This window comes from Loxodonta africana, chromosome 4 (genome assembly GCF_030014295.1).
Source record: "Loxodonta africana isolate mLoxAfr1 chromosome 4, mLoxAfr1.hap2, whole genome shotgun sequence".
Lineage (NCBI taxonomy): Eukaryota > Metazoa > Chordata > Mammalia > Proboscidea > Elephantidae > Loxodonta > Loxodonta africana.
In genome coordinates this window covers 119,307,001-119,324,698 of record NC_087345.1, presented here as the reverse complement: position 1 = coordinate 119,324,698, position 17,698 = coordinate 119,307,001, and the positions used below count along the sequence as shown (strand labels likewise).

The 17,698-nt window shown below is 37.3% G+C and overlaps 1 protein-coding gene across 29 annotated transcripts in view; it reads left to right on the top strand.

Annotated features, from left to right (window-relative positions):
• PLEKHA5 (pleckstrin homology domain containing A5) overlaps window positions 1-17,698 on the top strand; it is a 258,711-nt gene that overhangs the window by 122,033 nt on the left and 118,980 nt on the right. The window contains exon 4 of one of the 29 annotated variants that reach the window (XM_064284533.1): window positions 2,834-9,832. The exons of the other annotated variants lie outside the window; for them this stretch is intronic. Within the exon in view, the coding sequence (XP_064140603.1) occupies window positions 2,834-2,894 (61 nt within the window). The 3' untranslated portion in view covers window positions 2,895-9,832. Of the gene's footprint in view, window positions 1-2,833; window positions 9,833-17,698 lie in introns of those variants that run through there. 29 annotated transcript variants of the gene reach the window in all.

Here is a 17,698-nt window from a genome sequence, read left to right as displayed (position 1 = left end):
TAGTTGTCCCACTTTCTCACCAACACTTAGTATTGTGAGTCATCTTTTTGAGATTGTTTTATTTTGACTCTCTGAATTTCTCTATAAATTATTGAGTCAACTTCAGTTTCCACAAGAAAACTGACTGGTATTTTGATTGGGATTACACAGAACCTGTAGACAAATTTTGAGAGAATTAACACCTGCACCGTATTGAATCTTCTAATCCATGACTGTAGTATATCCTTCCATTTCTTAAGAACTTAAAAATTTTTTTTCCTCATTAGTATTTTATAGTTTTTTATGTAGAGGTCTGGCACATCTTTTATAATGTTGGTACACTTTAATATATGTTGAATAAGATACTTATGTTCTAAAAATCTAAGAAGCAGATTGAATTCCTAATTATAATAATTGGAGCTCTTAGCCAACAGTTGGTGATTGCAAGCATTATAATCTCAAAAATAGATGGACCGTATGGGAGTTTTTCGATCATTTGTGCAACAGATTCCTACCATGTGCTCCGTAAACACCTACTGTATGTCAGGCACTGTTCTAGATGTTGAAGTGATGATGATAAATGAGAGAATAAGGCATTTGGAATGCAGTTTACTCCTGGAAAGGGAAAGAAACCTTGACTAAACAGTAGATTACCCAGAATTGCAGAGTATATTTTGGCACCAAGGGGTTAATGGAAGGGCTGAATATGTATGAGATGATATATGTGATAATGAAAAGCTTGGCATAAGGCCTAGCCCATAAGTGATCAATAAATTTTAATTGTGCTTGTTTCTGTTGTTGTTGCCATTATCCTGCCTGTTGTGGGAAAAGATAAGGACTGAAATCAGAATCTTGGAGAAATGCCTATGTTTAAGGGGTATGGATTAAAAAGGCCTGTGAAGAAAGTCAGAAAATTAGTCCAGGGAACTTGGGTCAGAGGTAAGGAGAATTCAATGTCTTAGAAGCCAAGGATGTAAAGATTTCCAATTTTCAAGAGCTGCACAGATATCAAAGGGATAAGGAAGAAACAGAAACCACTGATTATGAGAATATTGACTAACCTTTGAGAAAGCTGTTTTCATTGCATGGTTGGTGTGGAATCTCTAGAGAAGTTTGGCAGAAGGAGAAAGATGGAGACCTGAAGAAAGAGTGCCTTTTAGATTAGAGAGGGCCTAAATAATATTTGCAAGCTTTAGGAAAAATCAAATGGATTGTATTAACTTCAGAGAAAGAAATGGAGGTTGTTCTTCTTCTTAAACTTTAAAGAAGAGAAATTTTGAGATTGTAGTAGTTATTTATTACTACGTAACATAGCATGCTAAAAATGTAGTGTTTATAATCGCAGTAAACATTTCTGTGGGTCAGGGATTTGGGCAGTTTAGCAAGGAGGTTGTGGCTCCGGATTATCGGATACCATCTTGGAGGCTGGCTACCACAGATGTCAAGAGTAGTAATTGAGAGAACACATCAGACAATTTCAGTTATTTCAGTAAATTAGAAAGTAAGATCATCAGCCGACTGTTGAGAGACTTGAGACTAGTTGAAAAATGAGTGGCCTCTATAGGAGTTGGAGACGTGAATTAGAAATAGATGGGATTGTTGAGAGGCAGAGTTTTAGATGCATCAGGGATGGTACTCCACAGAAAGTTGCCAGTAATTTCTGCTCAAAATGTTTATTCCCACAGTGTCCCCTGATAGAACTAATTTATTTTTGCCTCAAATCTGTCTGTTAACCTTTTTGTAATTTAAAGCTGGGGACACAGTGATTTTTTTTGTTTGTTGGTTTAATAATCCCAGATAATTTAAATTAGTGTGTGAGAGCACTAGAGGTTGAGGACTTGAGTACTAAACACCCAAATAAATAGGTTGTATTCTCATTTGGAAAAAGAACCTTAATTTCATTATACCCAACAAGAACAAGAGATGACATTTTCTACTATCTTTTTAAAATTCGTTATCTTAGCAACAGCATCCTCAAAATTTGTAGAATAGAAAAGTTTCTCCATAAAATAAACTATTTTCTCTGTTAATAAAACTGCTATATATAAAGTTGGATGATTGGTTTTGCTCCATTGGAAAGCATGGGGTTTAAATAATTTATGTATCTAAAGTAGTTGATAACAAAGGTTACCTGGATTGGGTGAGTAGGGTTTGAGTGACTTTCACTTTTTAATTTTTAAATTATCTAACTGTGTGCAGACATTACACTTACTTATTTTTGTATGCCAGCCAGTTACTCTGGTTAATGGGATAAATGGCCCTTTTTGCTCTATTTTCTTGTGTATAGCTCTGTATTTAAAAAAAAAAAAAACTAATATTCACTTTAAAAGAAACTACTCTGTGTATAATGAGATATTGTATAAAATGCTTTAATTATGTTTCCAAATGAGATGGAATTACATCTATCAATTGTACTTATATTTTTAATCCAATAGGGCTGTATTTATTTTTGGATTTTGTTTGTTAAGGAGTCCTGGTGGCACAGTGCTTAAAGTGCTCGGTTGCTAACCGAAAGGTCGACTGTTGGGACCCCCTAGCAGCTCTGTGGGAGAAAGACATTGCAGTCAGCTTCCATAAAGATTACAGCCTAGAAAACCCTATGGGGCAGTTCTACTCTATCCTATAGGGTCACTAAGAGTCAGGATTGACTTGTTGGCAGTGGGTTTGGTGTTTTGGAGTTTGTTTAGTGTGTGTATATTGATTTGTTTTATTTTTTGAAGCATCTCTAGAGATGTATGAATCATTTAGATATTTGCTGCTTAAGACTGCTGGTTTTTTTCTTTCCTCCTATGAACTGGTGACCATAATTTAGATAGAAGTACTTATTTACAGTACATATTTTGAATACTTACAGGTTAGCTAGAGATAGCTGCCGTCGAGCCAACTTCAACTCATGGCAGCCCTACGTACGATAGAACAAAATGTTATTCAGTACCATGTCATAATCCCAATGACTGCCATGTTCAAGTCCATCTTTGGAGCTATTGTGCCAATCCATCTCATTGGAGGTCTCCTTCGCTCTCACTGGCCCTCTACTTCACCAAACATGATGTCCTTCTCCAGCGATTGATCTCTCCTGATGATGTGTCCAGATGAAGCAAGTGGGACAGTGTTCTGTTGTGATCCATAAGGTTTTCATTGGCTAGTTTTTGGAAGTAGACCACCAAGCCTTTCCTCCTAATCTGCATAGTCTGGGAACGCTTCTGAAGCCTCTCCACCATGGGTGACCCTGCTGGTAAATGAAATACTAGTGGCAGAGTTTTCAGCATTACAACAACATACAAGCCACCACAGTACAGCAAACTGACATACGGGTGATGGACTTATAGATTTGTTGTTGTTGTTAGGTTCCGTCAAGTCGATTTCGACTCACAGCAGCCCCACGTACAACAGAAGAAAACACTGCCTGGTCCTGTACCATCATCACAGTCGTTGCTATGTTCGAGTCCATTGTTGGAGCTGCCATGTCAATCCATCTTGTTGAGGGTCTTCCTCTTTTTTGCTGGCCGTCTGCCTTACCAAGCATGGTGTCCTTCTCCAGGGACTAGTGTTTCCATCACATTGACTCAATAATGAATGCAGTTACAATTTTTACAGAAAATAGAGAAGCTTATCCCAGAGAAAATGCCCAATACCACTTGAGAAAAGCTGTCAAGTGAACTGTCTTGCAGTCTACATCATGAAGCTTGACACAGGTATAAAAATGAAACATGGATGTTTGCCAAAGCCCTGATGGTGGACAAGCTGTTTCATTTACATATATGGCACTTATTTAAAATAATACGACACTGTATCTTTTATAACACCTGAATATGGTCAAAATTTATAATGATCATGTTCAAAGCTCTGTACCGCACTGTTTCTATGAATGTACCTTAGTTTAATCATTTCTTCATAAGAGTTTATGACATTTGGGTTGATTCCATTTTTGTGCTGCTTTTTTAAGAAAAAAAAAAAAGGGAAAACTCAAGTGGTTCTTACTGGCTCCACTTTTGCTGAACTAATCAAAATGGTGGGATTGATTTATAATCTATTCTCTAGTAAATTATGTGTATCTGAACAAAAAGCATAATTCCTTCATATAAAATATTTTCATCAACAATAAGAAAACAACCCAATTAAAAATGAGCAAAAAATTCACACAGGCACCTCACCAAAGAAAATATTAAGGTGGCAAATGAACATATAAAAAGATGCTCAACACACCTATATACCACCATAGTGCCTATCAAACTGCTACCTCCCCAGCCCTAAATGTCTTCCTAGCAGAAAGAGATTAAATTGTGTTCTGGTGGCTTTTTTTCCATGTGATCCTAGAAGGCAAGCCTTCCTCAACCCCAGGGCATAAATTACCGTACTCTTAGAGAATGGTGTTAGTCCTCTTCCTATGCCAGCAATTGGTTTTGGCTGAAGAGCTTCTGTGAAAGTTTTCTTCAGTTTGTAAAAAGAACTCTCCTTCTCCTTTATTGTAAGAATGTGATGCTTGGAGCTGCCACAGCAGTTGTTGGGACCATGAGGGAGAGAGCTAGGAAAATCATCAAGGAGCCCATCTAAAGCCCCTGGCATTATTGAGCCAACAAATTAGTTAACCCTGGAACTACTTGGCCTTCTGGCTTCTTGTCATGTGAGATCCTAAATCTTTATCATTTGAGCCACTTTTAATTGGGCATTCTGCAACTAAAAGCATCCTAACTCTCATCAAAGGAAAGATAATTTTGTTAAACTATGAAAAAACTCTTGATACGTTTTGTCTATTCTGTAATTTTTACACTGTAAAGCTCAAGAATTTTATAGGTTTAAAAGACACATTTTATCTAAACTCTTCCATTTACAGTTGAGGTAACTGTGGTCCGTTGCATGTTTTATAAAGATTGGTTTTATCTAAAAGGAGAAACCAGTAGAATATTCATGAGTTTTGTTCACATTCACTTCAGCTACTCAGGCTTACTTTTACCTCTAGTGCAAAGTATTTTTGTGGCGTAGGATACAGTATGCCAGCCAAACCTGCTGAATCAGAATCTCTAGGGGTTTGGCTTAGGATTGTATTTTAAACCACTTCTCCCCAGTAATCCTGAGGCGGCCAATATTTGAGTTTAGAAACCACAGACCTAGGCATGTCTCTCGGTTTCTCAAGGCTTTAGAATTCTAAATACTGCTGCCTTCATTCACTGATAATAAAAAAAAGTATTAAAATTTCCCGCTAGGAAGCCAAATTTATTCAGAAACACTGCCCATTAAGGATATGAAATACCTGTAAAAGTGCCATTACTGAATTTGTCCTCTTTGTTCTCTATGTAAGAATGACATGGCAAGTATTTTATAATTTGAGAAAAAGTTTGTTTTCTTTCTTTCCTGTTCTATTTTATATATACTTAATTGGGCACCTCATTGGGTCTTTATGACTTGATGGCACTGGCTTTGGGGTTTTTTTGGTGAAATGGCCCGTTTATTTCTTCCTAAGTGCATTGTCTTACTCCTGTTACAGAAATCTAACACAGACTTTTAGGTAAAAAGAGAAGTTAAATGTTTTGTATACCCAAACTTCATGGAAGCAGTGCAGAGGTGTAGGTGGCCTAGAAGTTGGGAGTGGAATTTAGAAGCAGGATTCAGACTGCTGGCTTAGTTATCACTCACAACACTTAGTTAACTAACTATGTTAGCAACTCTTTTTGGCTCTGAATAAGAGAGACCTGACAAAGAGTAGCTTAAATACACAGTCGATTATTCTTTTAGATAAAGCAGTTCCAAAGACAGGCAGTCTAGGTGAGGAATCAGGGCCCTAGGTTCCTTCTGTTTTCCTGCTTCATCATCCTGGAATGAGACTTGCTTTCTCAAGATTACTTCATGATCCAAAATGGATGCCATCATGTCCAGAAGAACTTAAATCAAAAGGACAGAAGAGTTCATTTCCTAGCCGAGTTAGCTGCCATTAAGTATCCTTTCCAGAGATCCCACGTGACAAGCTTTACTACAGCTCATTGTCCATGCCTCATTCACATACCTGTGTAAGAGAAGCCAAGGAATGTAAGGACTTCAGATGTTCACATTGCCATCCTGAAAAAAAGCTGAAGAAGGAGGGGAGAATGGGTGGTGGGTAAAAATGAACAGCCTGCCACAGGAGCAGTTATCAAGGCTGCCCTGTTAACAGTTCATTAGCAACTGTTTTCAAAAAAACCTTTATGAGAGAACATTTCACTTAAAATCCAAACAGTAGTGTGAGCTGAGTCAAATTTATTTTCAAGTCTTTATCACACCTCACTTTTCTCCCACATTCATTTGTTTACTCATCATCTCTGGACAGTGAGAGCCCCCCTCGTATCCAGCTTAGAGATTTCATTTGTAGTGATGTTGTTGTTCATATGTGTAAGCCCTGTTTTATAGAAAAATCAGCTTTTTCAGGGTATTTGTGATAAATCTAAATCCTAGCCTGCCCTCCATCTGACTTAATACTCTACTGATGGATCACCTTTGGTCATTAACCCTCTCCTTAACAAATCTTTAGTAACACCCAGGCCCCTTTGTCGAGTGCTCAGAACCTTCAGCCTCCTCTTCATCTGCTTTTCTAAACCAAACTAATCATCTCACTTTACTCCAGTATTTTTCCTTGTGACCTTTTCTACTCACAACATACTGCCATCCTTCAGGGTTTAAGCTCAAAGCCCACTGGCATTTATTGCTGCCTTTTTGATCCACATATCTTTCTGGTCAGTAATAGCTATTGTTTAATGAGCTCTAGTTACATGTCAAACACTGTTATAAGAGCTTTAATGTTTTCATTAACTTAATTGTCATAATAATTCTGTGAGGAAGGTGGTATTGTTATATCCATTTCAGAGATGAAGAACTGAGGCACAGAGAGAGCAGTAGTAGTTTTCCTGAGGCCCAATCCAGTATCTTGACTCAGGCAGCCTTATTCAAGAGTTCGCTTGAGTCAATTCCCACTCATAGTGACCCTATAGGACAGAGTAGAACTGTCCCATAGGGTTTCCAAGGAGTGGTTGGCAGATTGAAACTGCTGACCTTTTGGTTAGCAGCCAAACTCTTAACCACTGTGTCACCAGAGGTCCGTTTATGTTATAGCTTCTCATATTACTTGTATTTCAGCTATGTAGTTAACTATTCCACAACTAATTTGGACAGTTCATTACTTTTTCTTTTTTTATTTTTCCACAGGATCTAGCCAAATGCTTTTTGTTTTTTAAAATAGACAAAGCAATACACTCTCTAAGTATTTGTTGAGTGAACAAAAATCTACTAATAGTAGCCAGGGAAATTAAGTCTGAACTCAGGCTTGTTTGTTTGATTTTAAAATCAAAAAACAGTAGACAGCGATATGTGCAATAGTTCCAATAAACTTTCCAAAATAAGAATAAATATTTTCATAAAAGAAATAAAAGGGATTTGTAGGCTACGAAATTTTACAAATGACATGTAAGAAAGGACAAAGCAATTACCCTCCAGGACCAGAGGTGGGTGTCTTAAGTGCGGCAAGTTAAAGTCTGTTTTGTTTTTGTTTTTTAAGTCATTACGTAGCGAAGAAATGTAGAATCTTTTTGGTTTTGTTTCGTTGTTTTTTTTTCCTAAAGGAGAGTGCCCATACCCCCACTAAAACTTGGCCCCAATAAAAAGCAAGCAAATGGTCTTGGTTGGAGTTGTTGAAACAAAACCACCTAATTATGTCTATTACGTAATATCATGATGAGAAAAGGACAATTCATGAAGTCAATTACTTTCTCAGGACTTTTCATTGAGTTAGTTATAGAGATTAAAGTGTCCCTTAGCTCTCAAGGCTATGACTTGATCCTGAGTCTCCGTAATGTATTCCTTCCTGTCTGTGGTCATAAAATTTTTAAACACGGGTATTTTCTTGCTTCCTTGCAAGAGAGTAAACAAGGAATTTCTTATTGAGTAAGTCAAGCCAAGACACAAGGCCACCACTATAATGAAAGTTTTTTTGGTGATAACAAAACTGGTAATGCTGTCATATGTTTGATTCATTTCTGTGTCAAAAAACAGACCATGTATTTTCCGGGCAGATGTTGGAAATATAGAATTGACTGTTAGTACTTGAACGTTCAATAGATGTTTTGTTGGTAAATCAGGCTCTATATAGAACCAGTTAGGTTTTATGATTTCTTTCAGAAAGAAAATCAATCTGTATACAGTTAAGAGTATAAGGCCCAAACTATCATTCAGAAATGCATATTTATCCATAAAGAACTGTAGTCAGGACCTAGGCAAGGGAACTCGAACTAAATAAATATTTGTTTCCTTACTCATATTGCTTGGGTTGTTGATTTATTATTCATATTCATTAACATTTTCTTGATTCTGAATTTCCTTATTTTGCTGGAATTTGACAATTATCTTTCATAAAACAAATATTTTCTAACTTAACTTTATATTAGTTAACTTTGCACATTTAAGTACAAAATCAGTAAATTCAGAGTTTTCATACTACATTTGTTGCACATATACTCACTGACTTGAAATTTATCCAGAACGATAGTGGTTAAGGTGAAAATGTAGTGAAAGAGCCCAGGACATAGCAAAAGAATCACCACTCAGAATCCAGTTTTTTCCATCAAGTGAAATTATTGTGTGTTCAGGCACCCAGTGATAGTCAAAGGAGATGTAAATATAACCAAACATTTCTCCCATTGCTCAGAATTTGAGATGGCAGATGATAACAGGGACACCGAGAAGAGAAATGATGAGTGAAAATATCCACATCCTTTTTGCCTCTTAGATTGCATCTCTCGCTTTGGTTGCATTTGGTTGTATAAATGAACTGCTTAAGGCTAGTCTACTCTCTATGACTGTGTAACTTCTATTTATTATGCAGAATTGTTTACATATGTTCCAGCTGGTGGATTTTTCAGTTGTAAGTATGTGTGACTATAAATTTTGTTGGCCATAATGATTCTTTCCGATATGTAGTACTAAAACTACTTGAGTGAGGGAGCCTGGGAGAGACCTTTCTGAGGAGGTGACATTTGAGCTGGACCTGAGTGATGTAGTTGGTGAGATATAGGATTTATGTCAGAGTTCAGGAGTATAAAGCCAAGGGCCACCAAGTTCAATTCACACAAGAAATGGAAAGAATTTAGAAAAGATTGGAAGAAGAAGTAAAGAAATATAAAATGGTGAAGTCAGAGTCTTATTAAACTGGCCTTAGAGGACCAGCTTGTTCATTGATGACCTAAAAACAGAATATTCTCAAATTAGAAGGCTCTGAATCCCATTAGCCAGAGAGTATGTTTTAGTAGCTGCACTCCCAGGGAATGATGATTCTAGTGATATGAAGGAATTTTTCATTGTAAATAGTCTTTTTCTAAGCAAGTGTTTGTGGATTAATTTGAATCTTAAGTCATTCAACTCTCCCAATTACTTTTTCCAAGAGTATGCTGTGTCATGAAATTTTTGCTCTGCAAGGGCACCAAGATGATGGCATGAAACAACCCTTGAACATTTTGGTGGTATTAAATTGGGAGTATCTGAACTGTTACATCAGTGTCAATTTAGAATGATTAATACAGAGTTTAGAAGAAACAGTTGGCCCAGCACTGACATGAATTCTCTTCTCTGGTGACATAGAATTTATTTCTATACTGTATAGGTAAAATGAGCCACAGTTGTAGTGGTTACCTTGTGCAGGAAGAACATGGGATATTTGGAATCTAGTCAAGGTTATTATCAGGTCTGTTTCATTTCTGAGAATTGATTTACTCCTTACTTGATTACCAACTTTTAATAGAGGATAATGAGAATGTAGGAGAGAAGATACCATATTTTTAAAATTATCTTAAATTTACTTTTGTAATCAGTACTATTTTGATGGTTTTTTTTTTTTTTTTTTGAATCATGAAGATATGGTGTGTGATAAGCCTAGTTAAATGAAATTGGAAGTTTGGGATGAATGGAAAAGGAGGTTATCAGTGTTCTTATTTTGCCTCCGTGTAACTTTGGGGTTTAATATGATGTTGTGCTGTTGTCATTGTAATAGAATTTTTCTAATCTAAAAGATTTGTATTAAAAGGCCCAGGAGATAAAAATCCGTAATCAACTGATGAAACATTTGAGTGCTTCCTGTATGTAGTTTTTTGTATGTGCAGCACTGTTAAGTACTGTGTGGAATAGAGATTGGTAGAAGATCTGTTTTGTACCATTAAAAGAACTCATATTTTGGGTATCAGCGATGAGTAAATTAGCACCAAATTCTGAAGACAGTCAGGTCTTGAATTGAGTCATTTAGACATAAGCCTTACTTTGTAGAGTGTAAACTTGGGAACTGGGTTACTGTAAGTCAAAGTCAAGGGGGCATTTCAGGAAGAGAGTGGTCAAGAGCTTTAAGTGCCCCTGAGAAGTACATAAGGTCTAAAAATAATAGTTGTAACAACTGGATTCTCATTAACACAGATATGCCTGAGGAATCTCACTGAAACACATTATTTAGTGGAAAATGCTTTGCCATGCCTCAGTGCACTTTTTCTGTGGCTTCTAATGAAGCATGGCTCATGCTCCATAATGCAGAAATATCTTTAAAAAGAATCAGGATTCATTGAGATTTAGGATTTCCTGACCAGGATTCAATTCCTGGCCAGTGCATCTCAAGCAGAGCTTCCAGACTAAGCAGACTAGGAAGAAAGGCCCCAGTGATCTACTTCTAAAAGTCAGTGAAATCACAATCAGTCACAATGGTCTGATCCTCAACTCATCTTGGAGGTGGCAGACTAAGCTACATTTTGTTCCATTGTTTCTGGGGTTGCCAGGAACCAGGGGCCTACTCAAGAGCAGCTAACAACAACAACAACTGAAGTTTTGTTAGCTCCAACAAAGTAGTGAGTATCCTCAGTCCACCTCAGCTTTCTTTCCTAAAACGTTTTTTGGGTAGAGTTGAGAAAAGTAGACTAGCCATCACTAACATTTGGGAAGAGCTGGGCAAAATCTTATAAGGCACTTGTTAGAATTGCCCATTGGTATTCGACTTTTCTTTAAATGAATAGTTTCTGTGTTAACTGGGCACCTTTTGTAGGTGTAGAATTTAGATTACATCTTAAATTTGTGCTGTTAGAACTACTGTTACTGTTAACTGAAATCTCATCTTGGAATGGGCAGGTCAGCTGTCATTTACTTCGTAAAGCCTTCCCAGATTCCCTCAGGCATTTAGCCACTTGCTCTGCAAATCAGGTTATGTTATAATGATCTGTGTACAGCTCTCTCTACCCCATTAAACTTTCAATTCCAGGCTGTTAGGGCCTTGAAAGGAGGGGCATCATCTTGTTCCTATTCCTTCTTTTATGTCCACTGCCTGACCACAATGCTTTGCCTGTCATTGTCCTCTGTAAACAGCCAGTGGGAGATGAAAGGGGCTGGACCTTGAGGCAGGTTCTAGAGAAATGGCTCAGGATGCTGGCAACTCCTAAAACCAAACTCTTGGTAGGCTTGTTACATCTCAGTAACCCTTGTAATCTTCCAGAGTCTCTTGACAGACCTCTGCTGCTTCATTATGTTTTTCTCCTGACAGCCATGTGCAGAACCACCATGCCTCTGTGTGGTTATGCAAACATATTATGCTGCTATTTTATTAGAAAAATGTCTGCCTTTGGATAGGATAATTTTATTGCATATGCAACAATGAATACACCTAAGCCAGATCTGCTAAAATAATAAAATTTCCTTCATAGTAAGTTTGTTATAACTATCTGGTGAGAACAGTTGAAGGTTTTGTTATATAATAGAAGGTCAAATTAGTTGGTGGGGTGGGGAAAATAAGCTTACTGCATTTTAACTTTCATATTGTCTCTTCATAGGTTGTTAAGATTCATGTCTCTTGAAAAGGGCTGTACTTTGCCTTTAGAATGCTGGGAAAAGGTTATTTCATTGATTTCTTTTTGATGTTTTCAGTAGTGGATTTATTTTCTTTTTTAGTGTGAGGAGTTTAAACTGAACATAATTGAAACTAGCAAAACCTTCACTTTGAAAAAAATAGGAATAGATCATGAATCACTACTTTTCTAAAACATATGCAGACCCTCTGGTTATAGCAAATTGTGTTGGCTTGCTTGTCTATATTTCCAGTTACGTGATGAGACGATTTGTTTTCTCAACTTGAGATGCTATTTTTAATTCTGTTATAGCCATTTCATATGAAAAGAATGTTTTAATACCAGTTGTCTTACATGCTAGATTTTGTTGTAAGGTGACTTAGATTGAGGTATTTGAAAATTTTTGTGTCGTTAGCATTCTAACACAGTATTTACAATATATTTTATAAAATTGTACATACTCTATTAAGACTTACCATTTTGGGTAAAGGACTTGAACTGCTAGAAGAAAGATAGTCAGAGTCATTAGATGTGATTTAACATTTACTTACCCTGTGGTAGGCACTGTTCTAATTGCTTTACGTGGTTTTTCTCACTTAATTGCCACAAAAACCCCATGAGGATTAAATTGTTACCTTTATTTACCATATGTTATAGATTGAATTGTTTCCCCCCAAAATATGTGTCAATTTAGCTAGGCCATTAATTCCCAGTATTGTGTGATTATCCATCATTTTGTCATCCGAGGGGATTTTCCTGTGTATTGTAAATCCTACCTCTGTAATGTTAATGAGGCAGAACTCAACCTACAAGTTTGGTTGTGTCTTAAGTCAGAGATATAAAAGAGAAGCAAGCAGAGAGACATGAGGACTTTTTACAATAAAGAATATAGTGCCAGGAGTGGGGCATGTCCTTTGGACCTGGGGTCCCTGCACAGAGAAGCCCCTAGATCAAGGGAAGCTTGATGACAAGGGTCTTCCTCTAGAACCGACAGAAAGAGAAAGCCTTCCCCTGGAGCTGGTGCCCTGAATTTGGGCTTCTAGCCTATTAGACTGAAAGAATAAATTTCTCTTCATTAAAGACATCCACTTGTGATATTTCTGTTAAAGCAGCACTAGATAAACAAGATACCATGTAAGGAAATTGAGGCCCGTATAGGCTAAGGAACTTGTCTCTGGTCAGACAGCTGTTGAGAAGAGGAGCAGGGCTTGAACTCAGGCCCAGTGCTTTCTCTTAGGCCTTATGCTGGGCTGCCTCCCATGTGAATAGGCACATGGAAAGATGCCTCTCTCTCTTTCTCCCAGCTCCCCCCACCATCTCCCTCACTTTCTCTTTGTCATACACACACACATTTTTGTCGTTAGCTACCACAGAGTTGCTCCTGACTCATTGCAACTCCATGTACAATGCATTCTAACTGTTGTGATCTATAGTTCTCTTTGGCTGAGTTTTCAGAAGTAGATTGACAGGCCTAGTCTGTCTTAGTCTGCAAGCTCCCCTGAAACCTGTTCAGCATCATAGCAACATACAAGCGGTCATGGATTGAACTATGTCCCCCCAAAAATGTGTGTATCAACTTGGTTAGGCCATGATTCCCAGTATTGTGTGGTTGTCTTCCATTTTGTGATTGTAATTTTATGTTAAGAGGATTACAGTGGAATTGTAACACTGGGTTACTCCTTGATCCATTGTAAAGGGAGTTTCCTTGGGTTGTGGCCTTCACCACCTTTTCTCTCTCAAGAGATAAAAGGAAAGGGAAGCAAGCAGAGAATTGGGGACCTTATACCACAATGAAAGTGCACAGGGAGCGGAGTGCATCCTTTGGACCTGGGGTCCCTGTGGCTGAAAAGCTCCTCAACCAGGGGAAGATTGATGACAAGGACCTTCCTCCAGAGCCAAGAGAGAAAGCCATCCCTTGGAGCTGACACCCGAAATTTGGACTTTTAGCCTACTTTACCATGAAGAAATAAATTTCTCTTTGTTAAAGCCGTCTACTTGTGGTATTTCTGTTATAACAGCACTAGGTAACTAAGACACAAGCCTCCACTGACAGACAGGCGGTAGCTGCACTTGAGGTGCACTGGCTAAGAATCAAACCCAGGTCTCATGCATGTAAGAGAAGAATTCTACCACTGAGCTACCATTGCCTCCCCTCCCACCATACACACACGCATTGGAACGGTGCAGTGGTGTGCATTTTCTGTTTGCAAAAAAGAAAAATATTTGTCAAAACCTAGCGTGGTCAAGGATTTGTGGAACTGAGAAGTCTCATGCTTTGAAGTGTGAATGTAAATGGACACCTCTTTTTGGAGGACAGTGTGTGTAAATGTTGAAAATATTCACACCTTTTGACCTATTCATCCCACTTCAAACAATGATCCTACAAAGGTAAACACAGAAAACCACAAAGATGTCTGGACGGTGACATACGTTAAGTTTTGTTCATTATAGCAAAAAATTGAAAAGTAAGCACCCCACAGAAAACAGGTTTAGATAATTGTTACGGGCAGCCATCAAAAAAGGAGAAGTTAGACCCAGCAGTTCCGCTCCTAAGTACAACTGGCTTCTTGATTTGGAGGTTTATGGTCTTGGTTTCGTGGGTCATCCCAGTTAATAGGCCTAATAAATTGTTCCATGCTTCTGATGACCCCGGGGTGCGCTCCACCGGTCTTGGGCTGCGCTCCCCTCCAGGGGCATCTTCCACAGCTCCCACCTGGGTTTTATGTGTTATTTGGTGTGGTTGGTAAATTATCTTTTGGGTCTAGAAACACTAAAACATTTTTCCCCTATAAATTAATGGTAAACACTTCTTAGCTTTACATCACTTCAGCTTACAAAAGGTTTCGTTGGAACCCCCTACCTTTGGGTAGTGGGGGAATCCTGTATTCTCAACACAACAACAAAATAAATATTTTTTTTTAAAAAAAAAGATAAGTTAGAAATGTAGTTACTGATAGTGAAAGCTGTCCATGGCACATTGTTGAATGAAGAAAGCATGTTGCAAAACATCATGTATAGTTTGACTCCCATGTGTTGAACACAAAAAAAACCATTGCCGTCGAATCGATTCTGACTCATAATGACCCTATAGGACAGGGTAGAACTGCCCCATAGAGTTTCCAAGGAGCACCTGGTGGAATTGAACTGCCAACCTTTTGGTTAGCAGCTGTAGCTCTTAACCACCACACCACCAGAGTTTCCATGTGTTGAATAGAAACTCTGGTCTAAAAGTATGTTCACCAAAATGTAAATAGCTGCATCTCTGCTGCTAGTTAGTATAGCTTAGTGATCAAATGTATGAACAGTGGTGACATTCTGCCTGGATTTGAATTCTGCTCTGTCACTTTTTAGCAATATAACCATGGGCAAGTTTTGTAACTGCTCTGCACTTCATTCAGTTTCTTCAGTAAAATCAGGATCATTACAGAACCTCTCTCTCTCTGGGTGATGATACTCAGCTGAGTTTGTAAAGTCCTTGACAGTAAATCTGAGCTACCATCATTATTATCATTTCTGGGTGGTGAAATTCCACGCAATTTCAGCCTGCCTTATGTCTTTTATTGGTTGAATTTTGTAAACAAGTATTTTCAACTTTGGAAACAACAAAAATGTTTTGAAAGAAATCATTTTAATTGATATGCTTACATTTCTGACAGGAAATATCTATTTTCTTGAGGATAACATTATTTTGAAATTCTCACTAAATTTTAAAAGCTCTTTACAACCATATATCCTGGTATTTTGCACTGTACTATATGCCAGTTTTAGGGGAATTGAAATCATACTTTACTTTTATGGCTGGAAGGCATGCATAATCACAACAAATTCTTCCTGGAGAAGCTGCCTTAATTTGCGGCTGCGATGACTTGTTAGTGCGTGACGTCAGTTTGGTGTCAGACTTCCAGAGTGGCAGGCCAGCCTGAAAACCACGGAACGTTTCCTGAGTGCTTAGTCCCCATAGTGCTCATTTGGGAGCCGCTGAAAGACAAAGGAGTTGACTCATTTTGTTATTCCAGTATCTTTTTTGCCTGTAGTTGAATGTGTCTTTAAGAATGTGATTTTGATGAAGACTGGTGAGTAATCCTTGTTACTTCTATGTATTAATAATAAGTAGGTAATGGCTAAATGAAGAGTAGTCCTTTTTTCCTCAGCTAACGATCCTGTGGTAATTCTGTAGCCTTCCTGCCAGGCACAGTACTCGCTGCAGATGAGTTGCATATTATAAATGTTCCCATAACTATTGTTGTACAACTTTAAATATTGTTACTATGTTTTCAAACAATTGGGACATTTTAAGATGTGGATCTTGGAAATGCCTTCCCCTTTAGTCTCTCCTTAGCTTTAAGCTACCTAACTAACTACATAGTAGTCACGAATTGCTTCAAAGCCTAAAGATTTTTAAAGTGTTTACCTTGTTTATTTTTTATTTTTTAACTCAGAGAAGAAGCTTGAGATTTTTTTTTTTGAGAGAATAAAATGAATAATTTCCAAAAAATTCCTATGGAGATACTAATAATATTCATTGTATAGTGTTTTTTTTAGAAGTGTATTAATACTAAACCTATTGCTGTTGAGTCAGTTTCAACTCATTGAGACACAAGAGGACAGAGTAGGACTCCCCCCATAGGGTTTCCAAGGCTGTAAATCTTTACAGAAGCAGACTGCCACATCTTTCTCCCGGGGAGTGGCTGGCAGCCACATCTTTCTTCCGTGGAGCGGCTGGCAGCTTCGAACTGCCAACCTTTTGTTTAGCAGCTAGCTAGGAGTTTAACCACTGCACCATCAGGGCTTCTTGTATTGATTCTACCCAGTACTGGTCTAAACTAATTAACAATTAGTTGACACTGTTGATATTTAATTCTTTAATTATTTGGACCATTTTAGTGCCACGATGCGTTATTAACCTAAAATTTAAGAGCAATATAATGGGAGGAGATTATTGTAGACAGTATTTTAGCACTTAAAGAATTAAGCAAGTTACTACTGCCACTGCTTTTGAAGGCTGTACAACATGGCTTTTGAAGATTTTATTGACAATATTAATTTATGTCTCTTTGAATTGAAATACATAAATCGATTTACTTGTTTTGAAAGCATTAGTGTGGAAAGTAGGTTTTGTTGGTAAGAATTTGGTGGTGAGGACATAGCTATTTTGCTTATAACTTTTTTACTACATTTTGAGTGAATGAGTGATATTTTAATTATACACACTGAAGCCTTTTATCATTTCTTGCATAATTCTTTTCATTCAGGGTCAGTAGCAGCTTTGGGATTTCAGGGTCTTTTAGGGGAATTTTCAAACAAAGTTCTCTCTTAAAACTTACTTATGTACTTTCTACTTTTTAACTCTAGGTCAGGAAATTCTGAATAAATATGTTAAATATTTTCACTTCAGTTTTATGAAGCAATTAAATACTAAGTCTTGCTATACATATTTTTATGTGAATAAATTTGCATATTGAAAGGAAATTATCTAAATCAGCTTTTTGTATGTGAATGTACAAAGATATCAGATTGGAGGAATTAATAATGACCTCATACTATGACAATTATGCTGCTTCTATTTTTAGAAGCATACTTTTATAGAAGTAAGGTTTCAAGTTTGTTTGATTTGACAGCCTTAATTCAAGGTCACGTTTTCCCTTAAGTTGCAGAATTTTCAGCTTCCAGCTAAGATTCTGCCCAAAGCTAGAAAATTTAAGTGTATAGATAACTCATGAATACTTGTATTCCCTTTAAAAATTTATCTTGAATACACTTCAAGCATTTTAACATGGTTTTAAAATAGCACGAATTTCAAGATTAATCAGTTGGTTACTGTCATAATTATGAATTGGAATATTTTTTGCATTTCAGTATGCATTTTAAACAAAGATGTTTTTCAGACATTA